This window comes from Capra hircus, chromosome 11 (genome assembly GCF_001704415.2).
Source record: "Capra hircus breed San Clemente chromosome 11, ASM170441v1, whole genome shotgun sequence".
NCBI lineage: Eukaryota > Metazoa > Chordata > Mammalia > Artiodactyla > Bovidae > Capra > Capra hircus.
The window spans coordinates 96,647,454-96,668,463 of NC_030818.1; the positions used below are offsets into that span (position 1 = coordinate 96,647,454).

Genomic DNA, 21,010 nt, shown 5'->3' on the forward strand with positions numbered 1-21,010 from the left:
TCATTCCCCAGTATCTTAGCAGCCTTCCCAGCAGCCTGTGGCCTGTTGCCACCAGATCGTACTCGACAGCATTTGTCAGAACGATTTGGTTTCTGACTGGTCACTTGGATCAAATGTCCAGGCCAAAGTACAGGAGGCACCAGGAGGCTATCCTGAGGTTGCACAGTGGCCGCCTCTCAGCCTGTGTGCGCTATCCCTGCGGGTGGTGCGCAGAGCCGGCTGCGGTTTGCCTGGGTGCTGCGCGGACCCTGACCTTAGCCTGCAGTCTGCTGAGGAGGTGGGGCTCTGCATGCGCCATGGCTGCCTGTGGTGGCTGCGTTTCTGTATTTGTGTGTGTTGTGGGCACGTGGGTGAAGCCTAGCCTCCTCCCCGTCCTTCTGTCCCCCACTTAAGATTTGTTAGCAGGAAGGAACTGGTAGTTATGGGGTAACAGAGATGAGCAGGGGTTCCTGCAGCCCACCGGCACCACTGAGCTGCTGGGAAGCAGGCAGAGAGCTGCTCCACGCCGGGCTGCAGCTTTTCCACAGGGACGTTCTGCTTTTCAGTCGTTTGCCATGGGGAGTGAAATATTTATCCACTGCTTTTCCCCAGCTCTGCAAGCTGGTAGATGTGGGCAGACAGTTTATGTCTTTTCTGCCCTTGACTTTGGATTTCAGACAATCCGATCACAAGTTCATTCTTCTGTAGAGACTTAATTAACCCACTGGTTTTGTCACTTCAATCCCAGTAGCCCTATCTAACCTGCCCTGCCCCTCAATACTTTGATATTACTCTCCTCCAAAGCTGTGTGTGAGTCCCACCTTCAGCCCTGGTGGGCAGCACAGGCTCCGCTTCTGAGCTGGTCTTCCTTCCTTGCCCTGGGATCCTGCTGTGCCTCCTTTGAAGGCAGCATCCACTGCCCTCCGGCAGTTGTTGCCTCCCCCCACCCCCAAAGTGCTTTAAACTCCTCGGCTCATGCCCTACCCTGCTGCTGGAGGGGCCTCGGTGGAGAGAGGCCTGAGCTCTGTTAGTTGGGTTTTGATTTCAGTACAGGAGTTGATAAAACGAGATAAACCCCAGGCTCACAGGGCCGGGGAAATTAAACAGAGATGATATCAAAGTTCCCCTGAGTTTTCAACTGTGATTCAGTAGCTTAGTTTTCTCCCAGACTGCGGCCGGGAGGCACGCCTTTGATTCTGAAACAATGTTCAGCATCAGTTAAGCCCAGCACTGCTGACTTTTAGGGATTAAGCACACTGTCGTAGTAATTCTTTGATCAGCTACAAGGGAGCCGTGTGCTGTCTGTGTGAAGGGGCTTTATAGTTAAAGTTCATTTCTCTGTGAACCTGGGGTGACAGCCTTGGTGAGGTGCTGCTGTGCCGGGGGGCTGGGACCTCCCCCAGGCACTGTTTGCTGCACACGCAGGAAGCTCTTCTCTTACCCAGTGTCGCTGGATGGAACTTATTGAGCACGGCTGGAAAAAATCCTGCTGGCCTGGAAAACACACCTCACCGTAACTGGCCCCATCCAGTCCCTCAGTCCCAGGAAGTACCACACACACACAGACACACAGACACACAGACACAGACACACACACACACTCTCTCTCTCTCTCTCTCTCTCTCCCTCTCTCTCTCTCATTCTCTGTCACTCTTCATCCCAGTCCCTCAGTCCCAGGATGTACAACACACACACGTACTCTCATCCTCCTGCCTGCTGTCTCTCTTTCTCCCCTTGCCTTGTGGAGAAATCCTCTCAGGACAGAGACAGGCACAGCTGCCCAGAATGAGGCTCTGTAGCCCCCAGCCTTTGCGATGGTCTCAGTGAGGCTGGCTGCACGCTCGGGATAGTTCAGTTCAGTCGCTCAGTCATGTCTGACTCTGCGACCCCATGAATCGCAGCACGCCAGGCCTCCCTGTCCATCACCAACTCCCGGAGTTCACTCAGACTCACGTCCATCGAGTCCGTGATGCCATCCAGCCATCTCATCCTCTGTTGTCCCCTTCTCCTCCTGCCCCCAATCCCTCCCAGCATCAGAATCTTTTCCAATGAGTCAACTCTTTGCATGAGGTGGCCAAAGTACTGGAGTTTCAGCTTCAGGATCATTCCTTCCAAACAAATTGCAGGGCTGATCTCCTTCAGAATGGACTGGTTGGATCTCCTTGCAGTCCAAGGGACTCTCCAAGAGTCTTCTCCAACACCACAGTTCAAAAGCATCAATTCTTCGGCACTCAGCCTTCTTCACAGTCCAACTCTCACATCCATACATGACCACAGGAAAAACCATAGCCTTGATTAGACAGACCTTTGTTGGCAAAGTAATGTCTCTGCTTTTGAATATACTATCTAGGTTGGTCATAACGTTTCTTCCAAGGAGTAAGCGTCTTTTAATTTCATGGCTGCAATCACCATCTGCAGTGATTTTGGAGCCCCCCAAAATAAAGTCTGACACTATTTCCACTGTTTCCCCATCTATTTCCCATGAAGTGATGGGACCGGATGCCGTGATCTTCGTTTTCTGAATGTTGAGCTTTAAGCCAACTTTTTCACTCTCCACTTTCACTTTCATCAAGAGGCTTTTTAGTTCCTCTTCACTTTCTGCCATAAGGGTGGGGTCATCTGTATATCTGAGGTTATTGATATTTCTCCCGACAATCTTGATTCCAGCTTGTGTTTCTTCCAGTCCAGCGTTTCTCATGATGTACTCTGCATAGAAGTTAAATAAGCAGGGTGACAATATACAGCCTTGACACACTCCTTTTCCTATATGGAACCAGTCTGTTGTTCCATGTCCACTTCTAACTGTTGCTTCCTGATCTGCATACAGATTTCTCAAGAGGCAGGGCAGGTGGTCTGATATACCCATCTCTCTCAGAATTTTCCACAGTTGATTGTGATCCACACAGTCAAAGGCTTTGGCATAGTCAAGAAAGCAGAAATAGATGTTTTTCTGGAACTCTCTTGCTTTTTCCATGATCCAGCGGATGTTGGCAATTTGATCTCTGGTTCCTCTGCCTTTTCTAAAACCAGCTTGAACATCGGGAAGGTCATGGTTCACGTATTGCTGAAGCCTGGCTTGGAGAATTTTGAGCATTACTTTACTAGCATGTGAGATGAGTGCAATTGTGTGGTAGTTTGAGCATTCTTTGGCATTGCCTTTCTTTGGGATTAGAATGAAAACTGACCTTTTCCAGTCCTGTGGCCACTGCTGAGTTTTCCAAATTTTCTGGCATATTGAGTACAACACTTTCACAGCATCATCTTTCAGGATTTGAAATAGCTCCACTGGAATTCCATCACCTCCACTAGCTTTGTTTGTAGTGATGCTTTCTAAGGCCCACTTGACTTCACATTCCAGGATGTCTGGCTCTAGATGAGTGATCACACCATCGTGATTATCTGGGTCGTGAAGATCTTTTTTGTACAGTTCTTCTGTGTATTCTTGCCACCTCTTCTTAATATCTTCTGCTTCTGTGAGGTCCATACCATTTCTGTCCTTTATCGAGCCCATCTTTGCATGAAATGTTTCCTTGGTATCTCTAATTTTCTTGAAGAGATCTCTAGTCTTTCCCATTCTGTTGTTTGCCTCTATTTCTTTGCATTGATCGCTGAAGAACGCTTTCTTATCTCTCCTTGCTATTCTTTAGAACTCTGCATTCAGACGCTTATATCTTTCCTTTTCTCCTTTGCTTTTCGCCTCTCTTCTTTTCACAGCTATTTGTAAGGCCTCCCCAGACAGCCATTTTGCTTTTTTGCATTTCTTTTCCATGGGGATGGTCTTGATCCCTGTCTCGGGATAGACGGGGACCAAACGACCTGTGAGGTTAAGCTAGGAGGACTAGGTCAAGGTCAGTGCTGCTAGGGTACTCTCTACTCTTCCGACCCTGCCCGAGATCAGACATGACTCCCAGGTGCTGCTACCATCGTCATTCCTCCCCAAACATTTCCTGAAAATCCACTTAGCTTCAGGTTGGCTCCTTTCTAGAGTTCTCAGAAATCTCAGTCTCTGTTATCTTGTCATCTAAAACATCGAGTGAACTTTTGGCTTTTCCTCTAGGGACCCTCCTTGCAGCCACAGCCTGGGCAGTAGAAGTTTCCCCCATCCCCTGCCCCCAACTCCGTTGGCCCTGCAACTTGCAGTTGGTAATGGAGGCCCCCCCACCCATGTGCTGTTGTGTTCACACCATGCTGTACATCACCCTGTTCCCTCCTGTGCAGCATGCGGGTCTCCCTCATTAGGCCTAAATTTACCTCTGTCCTACACAAACATGGCCTTAGTTCATTTTTATTGCTGTAAATTATTTATGAGGGAAATGTTGCATCTCGAAACTGAGGTGTGAGAAAAATTAATCCCATGTTACTTGTATCTCTCAATACTTTTCTCCCCCTCACTTCACTTACTGGATTACTGCTAGAGAAAGGAGAGCTTTGGCATTTTAAAATATAATTGGTGCTGAGAGCACTTTCTTGATCAGGTATGGGATGGGAAGTTGGGTCTCTCTCTGCCCAGCGTGTGGAAAGTACACCAGATTGGGGAGGGAGGGTCAGAGGCCCCTGGGGCTCTGCCTTCTGCCAGCCCACGGCGTCTGAGAACTCCAGGCCTCTGTTTCTTTCCTCTAAAACAGAGATTAATATGCTCCAGTCCCCTTCCTAGGTTTGGTGTGAGCTTTTTTGGAGAAAGCTTTTTTGGTAATTGCAGGGCACTGCTCAGATGCGGGGAGGTGTGTTAATGCTTTCTGTGTGCAGCTAGAATTTGGAGCTGGAGGTGGATGCTAGGCTGGGCAAAGAGAGCTGAGGAAGACGCCCGTTGTTGCAAGCACGCCTGGCATTTTCTGCTTCAGCCCAGCGTCAGCGTCTTGCCAGACAGGTTAATGGTGGTCTTAAACACCCCCGCTCTCTGCCCCTCTCCCCAGGAAGCTCTGCTCTGCAGCTACCCGCTCCCCCCCCCCCCCCCATTAATGGCCTCTTCTCCCCTTCGCCGAGGCCTGGCTTGTGACCGGGGCAGCCGTGGCCGCTGCGGTGCCATACCCTTCGGGCCGGAGGTTCCGCGCAGCCCAGGGAGCGCCGAGTGCTAGTTAATAAATGGCCTTTTGTGAGGAAGGTCAATTGAAGTGACGGTAGAGACGCTGTTAAGAGTAATTTGCAGTCAGAAAATATGTAATTCAGGGCAAGCGGCTCTGAGTGATTGCCTCTGCCATGGATATCTTGGGCGTTTCTCATTAAAAGCTTCCTTTGCTGGTGGTGGCGCTTTCCTCCGCCGCCCCAGCGAGGAGTCATTTGTCTGTATTTCACAAAGGCTGCTGGATCCCCCAGGGCACTGCCACTGGGGGGGTGTGTGTGGGGGGGGCGGAGGCGTGCATCTGAGATGCTCAGTGCTAATGCCCTGCCCGCCGCATCCTCCCAGCCTGCAGGCCCACCGCCCGCCGGCCGGCTCCTTTGTCTGCTCGGGAGGCTGCCCGCAGCCATCTTGGGGCCCGGTGCCCGGCCGCCCGGTGCATTGTGGGAGCAGCGGCGTCAGCCTTCCCTGCTCCTGCAACTTGCTCGTGCTGCAGAGCAGAGGAGGGCGGTTGGTACCTGGACCGGGATGCAGTGACCCGAGGATGGGGCATCTCTCAGCGTATAAAATATTTCTTATTTATTCCCATGCTCCCCACCCCCCCCCACCTCAGATAGTAGAGGCAGCACTATCTTAATAATAATAAAACTTACGTCTCATGCTCTTTATTAAATTCACAGCATGATATTTTAGCAGTGGCAGAATTCAGTGCCTTCTGTTAATGAGTTGTTAATTGCAAAGCATTTCGGTAACCAACAGCAGGTATACCAGTATTTTGCTAACGGCAGCGATGTTATTTCCATGTTAACCAAGAATGCCGAGTTTTCCAAATGAAGTACTTTTTGATCAGGGTTTGCTTTGGATTCCGCTGGTGCAGAGAGTGAATTCTAAACCTTCCTGATTGGGGGCGTCCCTGCGGATTCATTCAGTAAATATTCACTTAGTGCCTACTGTGTGCAGGAAGCATTGAGTCCTGTGCTTTATGCAGATAAACCTGCCTGGTAAATGAGATCTTAAAATAGAAAATGATTCAGTGATTCGGTGTGGTGTCCTGCCCCCCCTGCCCTTTACTTGCAGAAGCTTATTTTCAGTAGAATTAAGTAAGGTTTAACTTAGTTTGGCTTTTGTCATAAACAGAAGCTGAGACTGTGGCTGCTGCCAGGCGCTTCCTAGCCTTGATCGGGGAATTAGCTCCCTGGCACTGACGGGCCTGTTTCCGGAGCCTTTTGTGGGTTCCAGGGAATGCTGATTACATGGTGACTTGCATACAGCCCTCTGGTGGTTTCTACCGAGGAGGCTGTAGTCATTTTTAACGTCCTCTGCCTTTTCTGATTCTAGGCTGAGAACTTACAATATTCCTACTGGCTGCCTAGTTAGGCAAGAGTGTTTGGTTTGCTTTAGCAGCAGTAACCAGCCTTGAGAGATCTGACAGACCTACAGCCAGTGGAATGTAATCACTGCGGAAGGAGGTAGAATTTAACTTGCTGTTTTCCACTGCTGGTCGTTTGAAAAAGCTCTAGAAGCCATTTGCATAAGGTGTTACCATTTTATATGCTTTCTGGTGCACTGCCAGTCGAGCTGCCCAGACCCAGTGCTCTCTATATTCTGCTGGTCTCCTCCGGTCGCATCAGGAGGCAGGCAGCAGCAGAATAATAATCTCATTTCCCTCCCTTTCTCCCAGCGTCCGACAAGAATTACAGTCATTGTTAGTGTTTAGCTTTGAGTAAGTGTCCACATGACCCTAGGATTAAACACAACAAAGGGACCCACCAGTCCTCTTGGAAACAGCAGTAACCACGTTTCTGGCCGATTACACTGGATCCTTGTGTCCCTCACCTACCCTTCTCGTCTGCATTTCATTGAGGGCCTACTGTGTGCCAGGGAACCTCTCCAGGCCCTTCGTTTACGGGATTCCCTTAGTTCTCACAGCAGCTCTGCAGCTGTCAGTGTCCTGAACCTTTGCTTGCCTGCTCACCAGCTGGAAGTCATGGAGCCTGGACTCCATTGCCTTGCTGTGTCCTCCATGGCGAGAGCACTTTCCTCTATGTGTTCACAAAGCTCTGTCCCCCCAACAGCCCACCCTTGGATGTAGTCATGGCTGTGGATTTGGAGGGCTGTTATTCTGCCAGAAGATGCTGTGAGGGGGAGAGATGGAAGGTGTTGCTAGATTTAACCATGTCTGATTTATCCTCAGAGAAGCTGCTGGTATCTGTCCGGAAGTCAGACAGCAGGATGGGAGAGTGTTCAAAACTAACTTGAGAAAAGCAGGGGCTGGAGATGACTTGAATTCTCTCTTTTTTTTTTTTAATAGAATATTTGTTTATGTATTTGGCTGTGCCAGGTCTTAGCTGGGGCACATGGGATCTTTGATCTTTGTTGAAGCATTCGAACTCTTAGTTGTGGCATGTGGGATCTAGTTCCCTGACCAGGGATCGAACCCAGGCCTCCTGGCTTTGGGAGCGCAGAGTCTTAGGCACTGGAGTGAGTGAGTGAGTGAGTGAGTGAAGTCGCTCAGTCGTGTCTGACTCTTCGTGACCCCGTGGACTACCAGGCTCCTCCGTCCATGGGATTCTCCAGGCAAAAATACTGGAGTGGGTTACCATTTCCTTTTCCAGGGGATCTTCCCGACCCAGGGATCGAACCTGGGTCTCCCGCATTGGAGGCAGACGCTTTAACCTCTGAGCCACCAGGGACCACCAGGGAAACCCCTGCGTGAATTCTTGATCTAAGAAAAGGGTCAGGTAAAGCCAGGGCTCCCTTAGCTGGTCCAAGCTAAGTTCCGGATATTTGCCCCAGGATTCTGGTTCTGTTTGAGACTTTGTATTGCTCACTTTAAATGCTCCATTTGAATTTTGCGCTTTCTTTTTCCTTTTTGGAATCAGGAGCAAGCCACCATGCCTGAAGTCAAAGACCTTTCGGAAGCCTTGCCAGAGACGTCAATGGATCCCATCACAGGAGTCGGGGTGGTGGCTTCTCGGAACCGAGCCCCGACAGGCTACGATGTGGTGAGTCAAGATTCACTGATTTGGCAAATATTTGTTTCCTTTGTTCAAGACCCTCTGAACGTTGTGTGTAAGATGTGTTTCTGCACTCTAAGAACTTAAACAGGAAGGGAAAGCATCACCAGCGGCAAGGTGTGGGGAGTGTCCTGGCTGGACCTGAGCCCATCTGGGCTGTTGCTTGGCCTTAGCTGGGTCGCTTGACCTCTGTGATGGTCATCTTCACATTCTGTAAAATTAAGGGATTGAATTAGTTGATTTCCAAAGTCCTTTTTAGTTGTGACATTTCGTGAAAAGAATCTAAGCATCTGAAAGACCCTTGGTTGTCACAGATTGTCTTGTATAAATGTTAAAAATATATTGACATGCGTTTATATAGCTTCTTACAGTTTACAAAGCAGTTTTTCCCACCCATGAACTCAGCTGGCTCTCACAATTCCCTGGAGGGTGGGAGGGCAAGTTGCCTTCCGTCCACTGTGCTGATCAGGAGAACACAAGCTCCGAGAAGGGAAGGAATGGAGGCCCAGCGCCTGGGAGTGGATGACCGCATCACCACAGTTTAGTAGACAATTCGCTTTGCTTTTCAGCACACGTCTGTGCTGATGTTCAGTAGTACCGATGACTCGGATTAATTATATTGTTTTTTCGGTAGATAAATTCCAACTTGGGTGGGGCTTAAAATGTGCAGAGGAACTATTGGGAGGCTTTAGTTAACAGTGACTATTGTCATGTGTTCTGAACTTCTAAGGTGGACTTTTTAAAAATTACCATTATCTATGTATTTATTTTTGGTTGTGCTCGATCTTCATTGCTGTGTGAAGGCTTTTCCCTAGTTACAGTGAGTGGGGGCTACTCTCTAGCTATGGTGCGAGGGCGTCTCACTGCATGGCTTCGCTTGTAGCAGGGCACAGGCTCTGGGGTATGCGGGCTTCAGTGGCCGTGGCACGTAGGCTTCGTTGCCCCGTGGCATGTGGGATCTTCCCGGATCAGGGCTCGAACCTGTGTCTCCTGCATTGGCCGGTAGATTCTTTACCACTGAGCCACCAGGGAAGCCCCTAAGTGGTCTTATTTTTCACTTCCCTTATTTTGTTTGATGAGGATGAGATGGTTGGATGGCATCACTGACACAATGGACATGGGTTTGGGTGGACTCCGGGAGTTGGTGATGGACAGGGAGGCCTGGCATACTGCGGTTCATGGGTTCGAAAAGAGTTGGGCACGACTGAGAGACTGAACTGAACTGAACTGATTTTGTTTGGGATGACGTTTTATTCTTGCTCATTGAAAATGTATACCCAGAATACATAAGAGTAAAAGAATATAAGTCTCATTCGTCACACTGAAAACCTGGCACAGTGATAAAATCAGTGTCTGATGTGAGGTGTGAGTTGGGAGGGGCATGCCATGCCTAGTCCAGAAGAAGCCCTGAGGCAGGGTTTCTCACCCTTGGCATTACTGACATCTTGAGCCAGGTGATCAGATAGTAGTATGTGGTGGGGCGGTCTCGTGCATGGCGGGGACAGCATCCCTGACCTCTTCCTACTCGATGCCGACAGCCCCAGCCCCCAAGGTGTGACAGCCAAAAACGTGTTCAGACTTGCACAAGTCCCCAGGCAGAGGGGGCAGGCAGGCAAAATCAGCCCCGTGGTGGATAGTGCCTGTCGCGTCAGCCCACGCTGGCTCCCATGTGAGGAAGGGGGAGCCTGTTACAATCCTCCACATCACTTTCCCAGCTGCTGGAAAGCTTATAAACATTTTTAAAGTGAACGAATGGGGGAATCTTTTTTTTTTTTTTTTTGACAAAGATTTGAGTCTTACCTGCTGCCTGACTTCAAAGCACTGTTTGAATGTATAACTTGCCATAAAATAGAATCATTAGGTATGGCTTTGTGCCATAAAACTCTTGGGGAAGCTAATAAAAATGTTCCTTATTTGAGAAGCCCAAGTGTCTTTTGATGAATTAGATATGAAGCAGCGCGTCGTGAATCAGGGCAGGGGCTTGGTGCGTGCCTGTCTCTGGGAGGACCGTCTCCAGGGTGACTCTCCGGGTGGGGGGCAGGGCTGGGGGGAGGTGGAAACCTGGGTCTTCTGGCTGTTCCCTCGTATGGATCTGTGTCTTTAACATTCTGCTGGCCCCTTTGGGGTCACTGTGAATGCCGGGCGAGTGGGCGGCAGATGGCCTTTGATAGTCTGGTTTTCTGAAAGTCTTGGTGAGTCTGACAGGAGCAGAATCTATCCCTATCATTTTCTCCTAACGTCGAGCTCAGGGCAGAAGAGCGCGGTGTCAAACGAGTGAGATTAATAAGCACATTTCACGGTGGGGCCGCACCAGGCATCATCATGAAAGGTGAGCAGGCCAGGAGGCTCCAGGGGGTCAGCTCGGCAATTACCCAGCCTCCACACGCCAAGACTGAGTGTCCGAGCTTCTCTGGAAGCCCTTCCGGGGAGAGAGGCAGGAGTCCTGTCTTTGTGCTGACCGCCGGACTCTTCTCAGACAAGCATCTGCCTCCTCAGAGGTCTGACCCTGAGTTCAAGGCGGATGGGGAGGACACCCCCCTTCCCTTCATCCAGAGTTTACTGGGAGGTTGACATCTGAACCGAAGTGCCAGGCTTTTGGCGGTGGCCAGGCTGCAGAGATGCCGAGACAGAAGTGCAGTGGCTGAAGGAGGCTGTGCTGCGGACTACGGCCGGGGCCTCTCCAGCATGTGCTGGAGGCCTAATCCCTCCGTGCACTCAGAGCACGCTAAGCACCGTGACACACAGACCCGAGAGTGGATGCCAGATGGACCGCTGACCCTCAGTGGCACAACCATTTTAAAATGAGCAGAGGCCCTGGTGCTGCTTGAAGTAAAAGATGCCAAGTGTTTGTTTATAAAAATTGAATTTGACAACTTCTCTGCCAGTCAGGGGGTGGTTCCTCAGGTAGGGGCTGGAGATCTCTTGCTAAACTTCTCAGTTTACCGTCCCTGTTTCTGCAGCTGCCTCTGAAATAGCCTCCCCTTCCTGCCCGGCAGCCACAGGCTCAGATGTAGAACGTTGCTGCCAAGGCCCAGGTCTGTCCTCTGGCCCCTCCGTGCCCAGCCTCTGCCCTCTCCTGGCTACCTTCGTTCTCCCTGACAGCGGCGTTTAGAACTGCCAGGTGTGGGGGCCCAGCCAAACTGAGTCTTGGCCTCCCAGAGACTTGGAGATTTTTTTTGTCTTTTTCTTCACTGTGCTCTAAGAGCTCCTTCCTTCCCTTCCTAAGAAGCCCTGTGTGCAAATGGGAGTCTTGGTGGCATAGTGACCCAGAAGTGACAGTTTATCACCTAGTTCAAAGACTGTTCCCAGACGCCCAGGTCGGGGGTTCTCACGCTTTGGAGGGCCTCAGTCCTCTGGAGAACCCCACACCCCGGATTCCTGCTGCAGTAGGTCTGGGGTGGGGCTGAGAGCTTGCATTCTAACCGATTGCCCACTGATGTTGATGCTGCTGGTTCAGGGGCCACACTTTGAGAACTGATGGTCTAAGTTAAGTCATTCTTAAATAATATGTACCTATGGACCCCACAAGTCTAACTCAGGAAGGGCTGTACTAGCTTTTCCTGTTAATTTTTGACGTGTCCTGATTTAGAGTTTAGAAAGTCTCAGGGGATGTGTGTATGTGTTTGTGGGTTTTTAAAAAATACAAATGAGATGGTACCATTTATACGCTCATAACTTAAAAATTTTATTGTGGGCTTAGCTCGATATCAGTCTATATAGAAGTATCAGCTCCTCTTAATAATGCATATTTATTGTTTGGCTGTTTCCTAGGTGGTGCTAGCAGTAAAGAAGCTGCCTGCCTATACAGGAGACATAAGAGGAGGGGGTTCAGTCCCTGGGTTGGGAAGATTCTCCTGGAGAGGGGCATGGCAACCCGCTCCAGTATTCTTGCCTGGAGAATCTCCTGGACAGAAGAGCCTGGCAGGTTACAGTCCGTAGTGTCGCAAAGAGTCGACAGGACTGAAGTGACTTAGCACACATGCACGCCAAAATTTGGCTAATAGTTCAATATTGGAGAATATTGAATTTGTTCCCGTTTTTGTTTTTAATGCAATAAACAACACCCTTGTGTCTGTATTTTGGCATGGCCATCCTATTAGTGCCATAGAATAATAGGTTGAAATTACTGGGTCAGAGTGTTCACATTTGAAACTTGGTAAGTGTTGCCTATTGTTTTCAAAAAATGTTGTTACATTTTAGGTTTCTGTTCTCACTCAAGCAAGTGTTGAGTAAAGTGAAATTTGGGGGCTGGGGGATGAATTGATCAAGTCCCCCTCCCTCCAGACTCTGTGTCCAGTTTCCCGTCACCAGTAAGTCCAGGCAGACCTCCGGGGGTGAGGGCCTGGGCAGTAAGCAGTAAGTGGTGGCCGTGGATCTTCTCCCAAAGAGCATCCTCCTCTCAGACAACCAGAGAGAGGACAGATACCCAAATCCTTTAACTTGGCACACGTGTCTTCCAGTCTCACTTCCTTCTACTTTCTCCTCCTCCAACCTCATCAAACCTCTAGTTTCTCACATTTGGAATAAGGAGCAACTTTGTACCATCAAACCCTTGAACCCACTTGGCCCAGATTTTCAAAATTCCTGTGTTCCCACCTTTTTGGATAAAATTTTTCTCATCCTTCAGAGCCCAGTTTGAAAGCTCCTTGGTGAGGCTTTTCCTGATGTTATGCGTTTATTGCTTCTCACGTGTTTGTTGACCCCCTACTATTGTGCAGAAGCCCCGGGAATTCCAGTATCCTGGGAGGGGTTCCATCATGTGAAAGGGGAAAGGTGAGAGGTGAGGTAGTGGGGGTGGATGAGGTCAGGTCACACCAGAGGATTATAAGCGACACAAAGGCATTGGCCGTTATTCTGAGGGCGGTAGGAGTCATTAGGGACTTTAAGAAAAAGGTTCTTGCATTTGTGTTTTTAGAAGGAGAAGTGATTGGAGGGCATAGACATTGAGTCAGGGGGCTCAGTTTGTAGGGTCTGTGTTGGTGTAGGGTGAGAGGGTAGAAAGCTAACCTACTAACAATGGAGGGACTCGGGAACATGCGGCCTGGGGACCCAAATGCACATTCTTTCACAGAAAAAAACGTAGGCTGAACGTTGGGAGATGGGTGCAGAGGCGAAGAAAGGGAAGGACCAGAGCGACACGAAGGGTGTCTTGCTGAGCAGCTGGGGGGATGTTGATACTCTCTGTTGAGATGGGGACATAGATAACCAGGAAGATTGAGGGTGGAGGGGGACTGTTGGTTCAGTTTTAGACACACTGAGCTTGAGGCGCTCGTGTGATACGTGGGTAGGGATGTTGAGCAGCCCTAGGTCTGAAGTCCGGGGAGATGTCTGAGTGTTATCATCACATGGCAGACCCTGTGGCATCATGGAGACGGTCCTGTCATCTCAGACTCCAGTCTGAGTCCACTGCAGCATCACCAGTTAGGGGTAGGGGGAAGGAGGCACTCGGGGGGCTGGGGCTGAGCATCCAGAGAGGTGGATGGAAAATTAGTAAGAAACGACGAGGGGTGGGGAGGGGGAGGGAAATGAGTATTTCTAGAAGGAGTGGTCAGTATTAGTCAAAGCTCTGTAAGGGGAAAATAAAATGAGGCTGAACTGTTTCTATTGGGCTCAGTTACTAGAAGGTGCTTATGAACTTGTGGTGGCTCAGAAGACTGCCAGTGGGCTCGAAGGGTCCACCTGAAGTGGGAGGTGTGGGCATAGATGCCTTAAAGAAGGGAAGGTGGCAGCTAGAGGATGCCTTGGGATCAGGAGTCTCCTTGCCTTTGTTTAAGGGTGTGCAGGTGTTGAGTGTGTTTTGTCGGTGATAGCTGTCTGATGAAGCAAGGCCCCTGAGGAGCCGACGACTTGGTGTCCAGAGGCTGGTCAGAGAAAAGCCCAGGAAGTCGTGTGTCTTTAAAATTAAGGAATGTTTTGGCTGTGCTAGACCTTCTTTGTTGCCTGCCAGCTTGTGCTAGTTGTGGTGAGCCGGGGCTTCTCTTCGTTGTGGGCTGTGGGCTTCTCATTGCGGTGGCTTCTCTTGTTGGGGGACACAGACTCGAAAGCACAGGCTCAGTAGCTGTGGTGCACTGGCTTAGCTGCCCCTTGGCTTGTGGGATCTTCCCAGACTAGAGATGGAACCTGTGTCTCCTGCTTCGGCAGGCAGATTCTTACTCAGTGGACCACCAAAGATGTCCCAGGAGGTTGTGTTTGTGTCATTCTTGGTCCTTCCCAGGCTGCGTGCTGGGAAGCCAGCAGCAAATGGGCCCCCGAGGGCTGTGCGTGGCCCCGTCCTCCCCTGGGTCTTTACTTCCCGTTTCTTCTGTGCTTCCTCTTCTCCTACTTCCTTTCTCTCAACACTCCCATTTATTTCTGGGACTGATTAAACAGCAACACATTTCTTATAAACTGCTGGACCTGTACAGTTTATATATTTGAGATTTCCTAAATAATGGGAAATTATTCAAAGATTCTGATGTTTAAACTGCCAAATGAGAGGGGTTTGGGGGGGGGGCGTGCTAAGAGAGGTCAGCTCCCCCTCCGGGGCTGTGGACTGTGGTCTAGTGCCATAGAGAAGGATGAGTTTAAACCTGCAAGTGAAGTTCAACCTACAAAAGTGGAGAAAAAAAGAAATAATTCGCCAAGTGCTGAAGCCTAATTCAGGCACATTGGTATTTTTATATACAGCTCAAGAAACTTTAAAAAGTCAGTCAAAGGCATGTGAGGATGGTCATGATGTCTAATTAAAAGCATATGGTAGATATCAGGTGGAAACTATGGAACATAATCACACGTCCAACCTGAGCACAGCTGTCATGTAAGTCTCCAGAAAGCTGATGTGGGGAGGTCCGAGCCAGGCAGGAGGACCACCCCAAGCCTCGGGGCCAGAGGACAGGAGGGCCGCGCCCTCCTCCCCGCCCCTGAAGCTCTGGCTCCATGAAGCAGATGCAGAAGCAGGTGCGGCAGCCTCTTCCCACTTTCCCTACCTCTGCCCCATGTGACTTCGCTACCGAGGGCCTGCTCCCAAGGGCAGAAATGACCGCAGATCCGAGTCCCACCACACGCTGGTTCATTTTCAGAACCAGAGCTAGTTTTCATAAAAGGCACAAGGTGTTCCTCCCTTTTGTTTTGTGGGAAAATAACATGAAACTGAGATTCACTGAAAACACAGAAGGTGACTTTATGGCCAGCCCTTGGGCCTTTGTTTCCTGTGGTCTGGATTAGCCAGCTTCAGTAACAGCATCATCCCTGCGCCTTCCTGGGTGCCTGGCCAGTGGAGCTGCACCGGGCGGCTGGGCAGGGCCACTTACATGCGCACATGCCTGGCTTCCAGGAGGGGTGTGCAAGGCAAGCATTGCTGTTGTCAGGATGACTCTCAGAGATCCTGGCTTAAATTGCCTCCTTGTAGGCTGCTCTCCCCAACCAAGTATGCATTTTGGTTTTGACCCAAAGACTTAATTCTCGCTAATGACTTGTTCCATAGTGGGATCAGTGGGAAAGGAGAGAGGACCTGGGGGCCACTGCAGCATGCTGACACTTCATCCTGCTCGCTGCAACCTCCTATTCCCCATTTAGAAAGGCTCCTGACAAAGAAACCTCACAGAGTGGATTAATGGGAAAGAAGAGGAATTTGCTTTAATCTTTCTTTCATTTTTTTTCAGGCAAACTTTTAATTTTGAGATAGATTCACATGCATTTGTAAGACATACTATTGGGAGAGCTTGTTTTTAACCTGTTTCCCCCCAGTGGTAACATCTTGGAAACTCTAGTAGAGGATCATAACCAGGATATGGACAGGGATACAGTCAAAATACAGAACATTTCACTTCCAAAATGTACTACCTGGGATTTTACTTTTATTTGGGTGTGGTGAGGCCAGCAGATCAGCAGAACACTGCCACTGGAAGAATTTATTCTCACAGTTTGAGAGGAGGGGTCCATCCACTCCATGGGGGGCCACACGGGGAGGCACCAGGGGTTGGTCAGCAGGCAGAGGGAGGGAGGAGCAGGCCTGGGCAAGAGCCTCCTTTGTGGTTTCTGTGGGGAAGGCAAGGCAAGGCAGCATAAGCAGATTTAGGATTGTCTAGTTTACATAATTTCAGCTTGCTCTGGGCTTTCAGGGTGGCCTTAGTTGTCAGATAGCTGGCCTTGGGGTGATTTAGGACAGGGAGAGAGTGTTTCAGACTGAAGGAGCCTGAGAAAAGAGGGCAGGTGGGCATATGGCCTCAGGATTGGTTGGTTTGCATATCAAATTGTGTTCCATCTCTAGGAATTAACTAACTCCTCTTTAACCACTGACAACCACTAATTTGTTCTCCATTTCTATAATTTTGTCTTTTCAGGAATGTTATATGAATGGAATCATATACCATGTAATATTTTGCAAGTTTTTTGTTATGTTTTCAAAAACTCAGCATAACTCTCTGGAGATTTCATCTAGAAAATCTATTGCGTATGTCAATAGTTTGTTCCTTTTTATTGCTGCATAGATTTAATTGATACGACTGCAGCGCAAATTGTTTAACGATTTACCCATTGAAGGACATCTTGGTTGTTTATCCAATTTGGAGCTATCATGATTAAAGCTGCTATAAATGCTTGTGCACAGGTTTCTGTGTTAACGTGCCCTTTCATTCCTCCGGGATAAATGCCTAGGAGTGTACTTGCTGGTCATATGGTAGTTGGATATTCAGTTTTGTAAGAAAATGCCAAACTGCTTTCCTGGGTGGCTGTAACCTTTTACATTTCTACCAGTTTTGCCACTTCTTTTCCAGCATCTTTTACTGTCAGCCTTTGTTGTTGTTGTTGTTGTTAGCCATTCTGATAGGGTTGTGGTAATAACTCGTTTGGTTTTCATTTGTGTTCATCTAGTGGCTAATGGCACCCTACTCCAGTACTCTTGCCTGGAAAATCCTAAGGATGGAGGAGCCTGGTAGGCTGTAGTCCATGGGGTCGCTAAGAGTCAGACAAGACTGAGCGACTTTTCACTTTCACGCATTGGAGGAGGAAATGGCAACCCACTCCAGTGTTCCTGCCTGGAGAATCCCAGGGACGAGGGAGCCTGGTGGGCTGCCGTCTGTGGGGTTACACGGAGTCGAACACGACTGAAGCGACTTAGCAGCAGCAGCAGCAGTGGCTAATGAGGTTAAAGATCTTTTCTCGTGCTTATCTGCCATCTCTGTTTCTTCAGTGAAATGTTGCTTCATTTCTCACTCATTTTCTAATTGGATTGTTTGGTTTTTGCCGTTGAGTTTTAAGAGTTCTTTGTATATTATAGATGTGAGTCTTGTTGTTTGGAAACATTTTCTTCTAGTTTTCACTTGTCTTTTTATCTTATCAGGATCTTATATACAGCAAAAGCTTTAAATTTTGATGAAATCCAATTTATCAGTTTATCAATCATATTTTTGGTGTTAAGTCTTAGAACTCTTAGTCTAGCCCTGGATCCTAGAGATTTTCTCTTATATTTTTTCTACATGTTTTACAGTTTTACATTTAACAAGTCTGTGTTAAATTTTGATTTAGTTTTTGTATAAGGTGTGGATTTAGGTCAGAGTTCTTATTTTCCTCAATGCATGAACAGCTGGTCCTGTACCATTTGTTGAAAGTTGAATTGCTTTTGAACCTTTATAAAAAAAAATCAATCGGGCATATTTGTGTGACTCACCATTCAGTTTTATTCTGTGTGTTTAGCCCTCTGCCAATACCACTCAGTATTGATTGTTGTAGCTTTATAGTAAGTTTTGAAATTAGGTAAAATGTTTTCTTCAGCTTTATACTTCATTTAAGGTATTGTTTTTAGCTATTCAAGTTCCTTTGTCTGTCCATATAAATTTTAGAATAATCTTATTGGAGTTTAGATGGGAATTAATGTGTGAAAGGGGCTGTGGACCCACAGGGAGGTGGTTCCCTATATCAACAACAAGCAGTTCTCAGACACCACCTGTAGGTGCCCTATAGCTGAACAGTTCTGACACTGTCTACCTGGAAATAGCATCAGAGTCCACAGGTTAAGAGCACTGCACTGGCCCCCCCGCCAAACCTCGGTGCTAATCACCAGCCCACATTGTCACCTGTGTGTCTAGCCAATTGGCTGTAGTTCAGGGGTTCCAATGACATCATTCCTTAGGTTCAATTACTTTGCTAAAGTGACTTGCAGAACTCAGAGAAACATTTTACTTACTAGGTCCTTGGCTTATTATGAGAGGCTATGCCGCTGGAGCAGCCAGATGGCAGAGTTTATAGAACAGGGTATATGGAAAGGGTGAGGACCTTCCATGCTGTTTTTCCTAGCATGCAGCTCTCCCCAAATCCCCTATGTTCACCAACCCGGAAGCTCTCCGAACCTCATCCTTTTGGGTTTTTATGGATGCTTCCTTACGTGGGTATGCCTGATTAAACTGATGCCCATTGGTAACTGATTCAACCTCTAGTCCCTCTCCCCTTCCTGGAAATCAAGGAATAGGACTGAAAGTTCCAACCCTTTATTCATGGTTGGTTTCCCTGGCAACCAGCCCCCACCTTTAGGTGCTTTCCAGAAGTTACCACATTGACATTAACCCAGTTGTGAAAAGGGACTTGTTATGAATAACAAGATACATACTTCACTTTCATGGCTCTGAAGTGATTGCAGGAACTAAGTAGAAGAGACCGAATATTCTGACAAGGGACTTCCCTGGCAGTCCCACGGCTGAGACTCCATACTTACACTGTAAGGGCCATGGATTTGCTCCCTGGTTGGGGAAATAAGATCCTGCATGGCATGGCCAAAATTTCTTTTTAAAATATATGTTATGACAAAAGATGCTCCCATTGCTGTTATTATTCAGGAGATTCCAAAGTTTTGGGGAGCTGTGAGCCAGAAACTGCGGGTGAAGACCAAAGATGTATTTTTTATTATAAATCACATTATCACAGCCTTAAATTTGTAAATTTAAGGAGACTTCACATCTTTATTATGTTATGTCTTGCAAGTCGTGAACATAGTATGTCTTTCCATTCATTTATTACTTTAAAAATTACTTTCAGCAGCATTTTGTAGATTCAAGCAGATAAGCTTTGTATGTGTTTTGGTTGATTTAAGCCTCAGTGCTTTATTTTTTTATTTTGAACAATTGTTAATGGAATTGTATTTTTAATTTCGATGTCCATGTGTTCATTGCTATTACATAGAAATATTGCAGTAAAATTGAGTTTTGTGTGTTTGTTTTTGCTGAATTTTAAGACCTTGCTGAACTCATTTATTAGTGTATATTCCTTGGATTTCTCCGTAGACTGTCACATCATCCTTTTTTCCTTTCTAGCCAGTATGTCTTTTATTTCTCTTCTTGCTTTATTGTAATGACTAGAACTTCTAGCACTATTTTGATAAGAATGGTTAGAGTAAACATATTTGCTTTATTCTTGATCATAGTGGGAAAGCATTCCGTCTTTCACCATTAAGTATGACATTAGCTGTGGGGTTTTATTTTTTATAGATGCTCTTTATCAAGTTGAGAAAGTTTCTTTCTTTTCCTGTTTTTCTAAGAATTTTTATTATGAATGGGTATTGAATTTTGTCAAATGCCTTTTTTGCATTGATTAATATATCATGTGATTTTTTTCCTTTAGCCTGTTAACATGGTGAATTACATTGATCTTTAAAGAATGAACCAGCCTTGCGTCCCTTGAATAAGTCCCAATTAGTCATGGTGTATTACTGAATTTTCTTTCCTAATATTTTGTTTAGGATTTTTGACTCTGTATTCATGAGGGATGTTTATCTGTAGTTTCCTTTTTGTACCATTTTTATCTGGTTTGGTAATACTGGATTCATAAAATGAATTGAAAAGTGCTCCCTCCTGTTCCATTTTCTGGAAGAGATTATGTAGAGTTGGTGTTAATAAAATGTTGTTATTGTTCAGTCACTCGGTTGTGTCCGACTCTGCGACCCCAGGGACTGCAGCAAGCCAGCCTTCCCTGTCCTTCACCATCGAGTTTGCTCAAACTCATGTCCATTGAAAGTCGATGATGCCATCCAGCCATCTCACCCTCTGTTGCCCCCTTTTCCTCCTGCTCTCAGTCTTTCCCAGCATCAGGGTCTTTTCCAATGAGTTGACTCCTCACATCATTTCAGCTTTGGCTCAGCCTTTTCATTCCTTCTGCAGCTATTTCTCCGCTCTTCCCCAGGAACATATTGGACACCTACCAACCTGGGGTGTTCATCTTTCAGTGTCATGTCTTTTTGCCTTTTCATACTGTCCATGGGGTTCTCAAGGCAAGAATGCTGAAGTGGATTGCTATTCCCTTTTCCAGTGGACCACGTTTTGTCAGAACTCTCTACCATGACCCTGTCTGTCTTGGGTGGCCCTGCATGGCCTGGCTCATAGTTTTATTGAGTTACAGAAAGCTGCGATCCATGTGATCATTTTGGCTAGTTTTCTCTGATTGTGCTTTTCATTCTGCCTGCCCTCTGATGGATGAGGATAAGAGGCTTGGATAGGCTTTAAACATTAGGTCAAATTGTCTAGTGAGGTCTGGACCTGGAGATTAATTTTTTTTAAGTGTTTAAATGATGAATTCTGTTTTCTTACTAGTTATAGGGTTATTCACATAATGTATTTCGTATTGGGTAAGTTGTGATAATTTGTGTTTTTCAAGGACTTGACCTATTTGATCCAATTTGCCAAATTTACGTGTGTAGAATTGTTCGTAGCATTCCTTTATTATCCTTTTGATGTCTGCAAAGTCTATAATAATACTCTGTGTTTCCGATATTAATAATTTGTCTTCTCTCTTTATCTGTCTTCCTAGATAGAAGTTTATTAGTTTTACTAACATTTAAAGCAATTCTTATTTATTTCATTGTATTTTCTATATTGTTTTCAAGTTCACTGAATTCTGCTTTTATCTTTATTATTACTTTCCTTCTGCTTGCTTCAAGTTTATTTTGCTCTTTTTCTCGATTCTTGAGGTAGGAGCTTAGATTATTGATTTAAGA

General features: G+C 47.2%; 1 protein-coding gene and 1 non-coding gene across 3 annotated transcripts in view; one reads left to right on the forward strand and one right to left on the reverse strand.

Moving 5' to 3' along the window:
• The window catches only part of MVB12B (multivesicular body subunit 12B), a 200,770-nt gene that overhangs the window by 8,538 nt on the left and 171,222 nt on the right, over window positions 1-21,010 (forward strand). For both annotated transcript variants that reach the window (XM_018055783.1, XM_018055784.1), the window contains exon 2: window positions 7,918-8,040. In XM_018055783.1, coding sequence (XP_017911272.1) covers window positions 7,918-8,040 — 123 coding nt within the window. The remainder of the gene's footprint in view (window positions 1-7,917; window positions 8,041-21,010) is intronic.
• On the reverse strand, window positions 7,657-7,728 carry TRNAW-CCA. The gene has a single exon. It is a non-coding gene; the product is annotated as a tRNA-Trp (tRNA).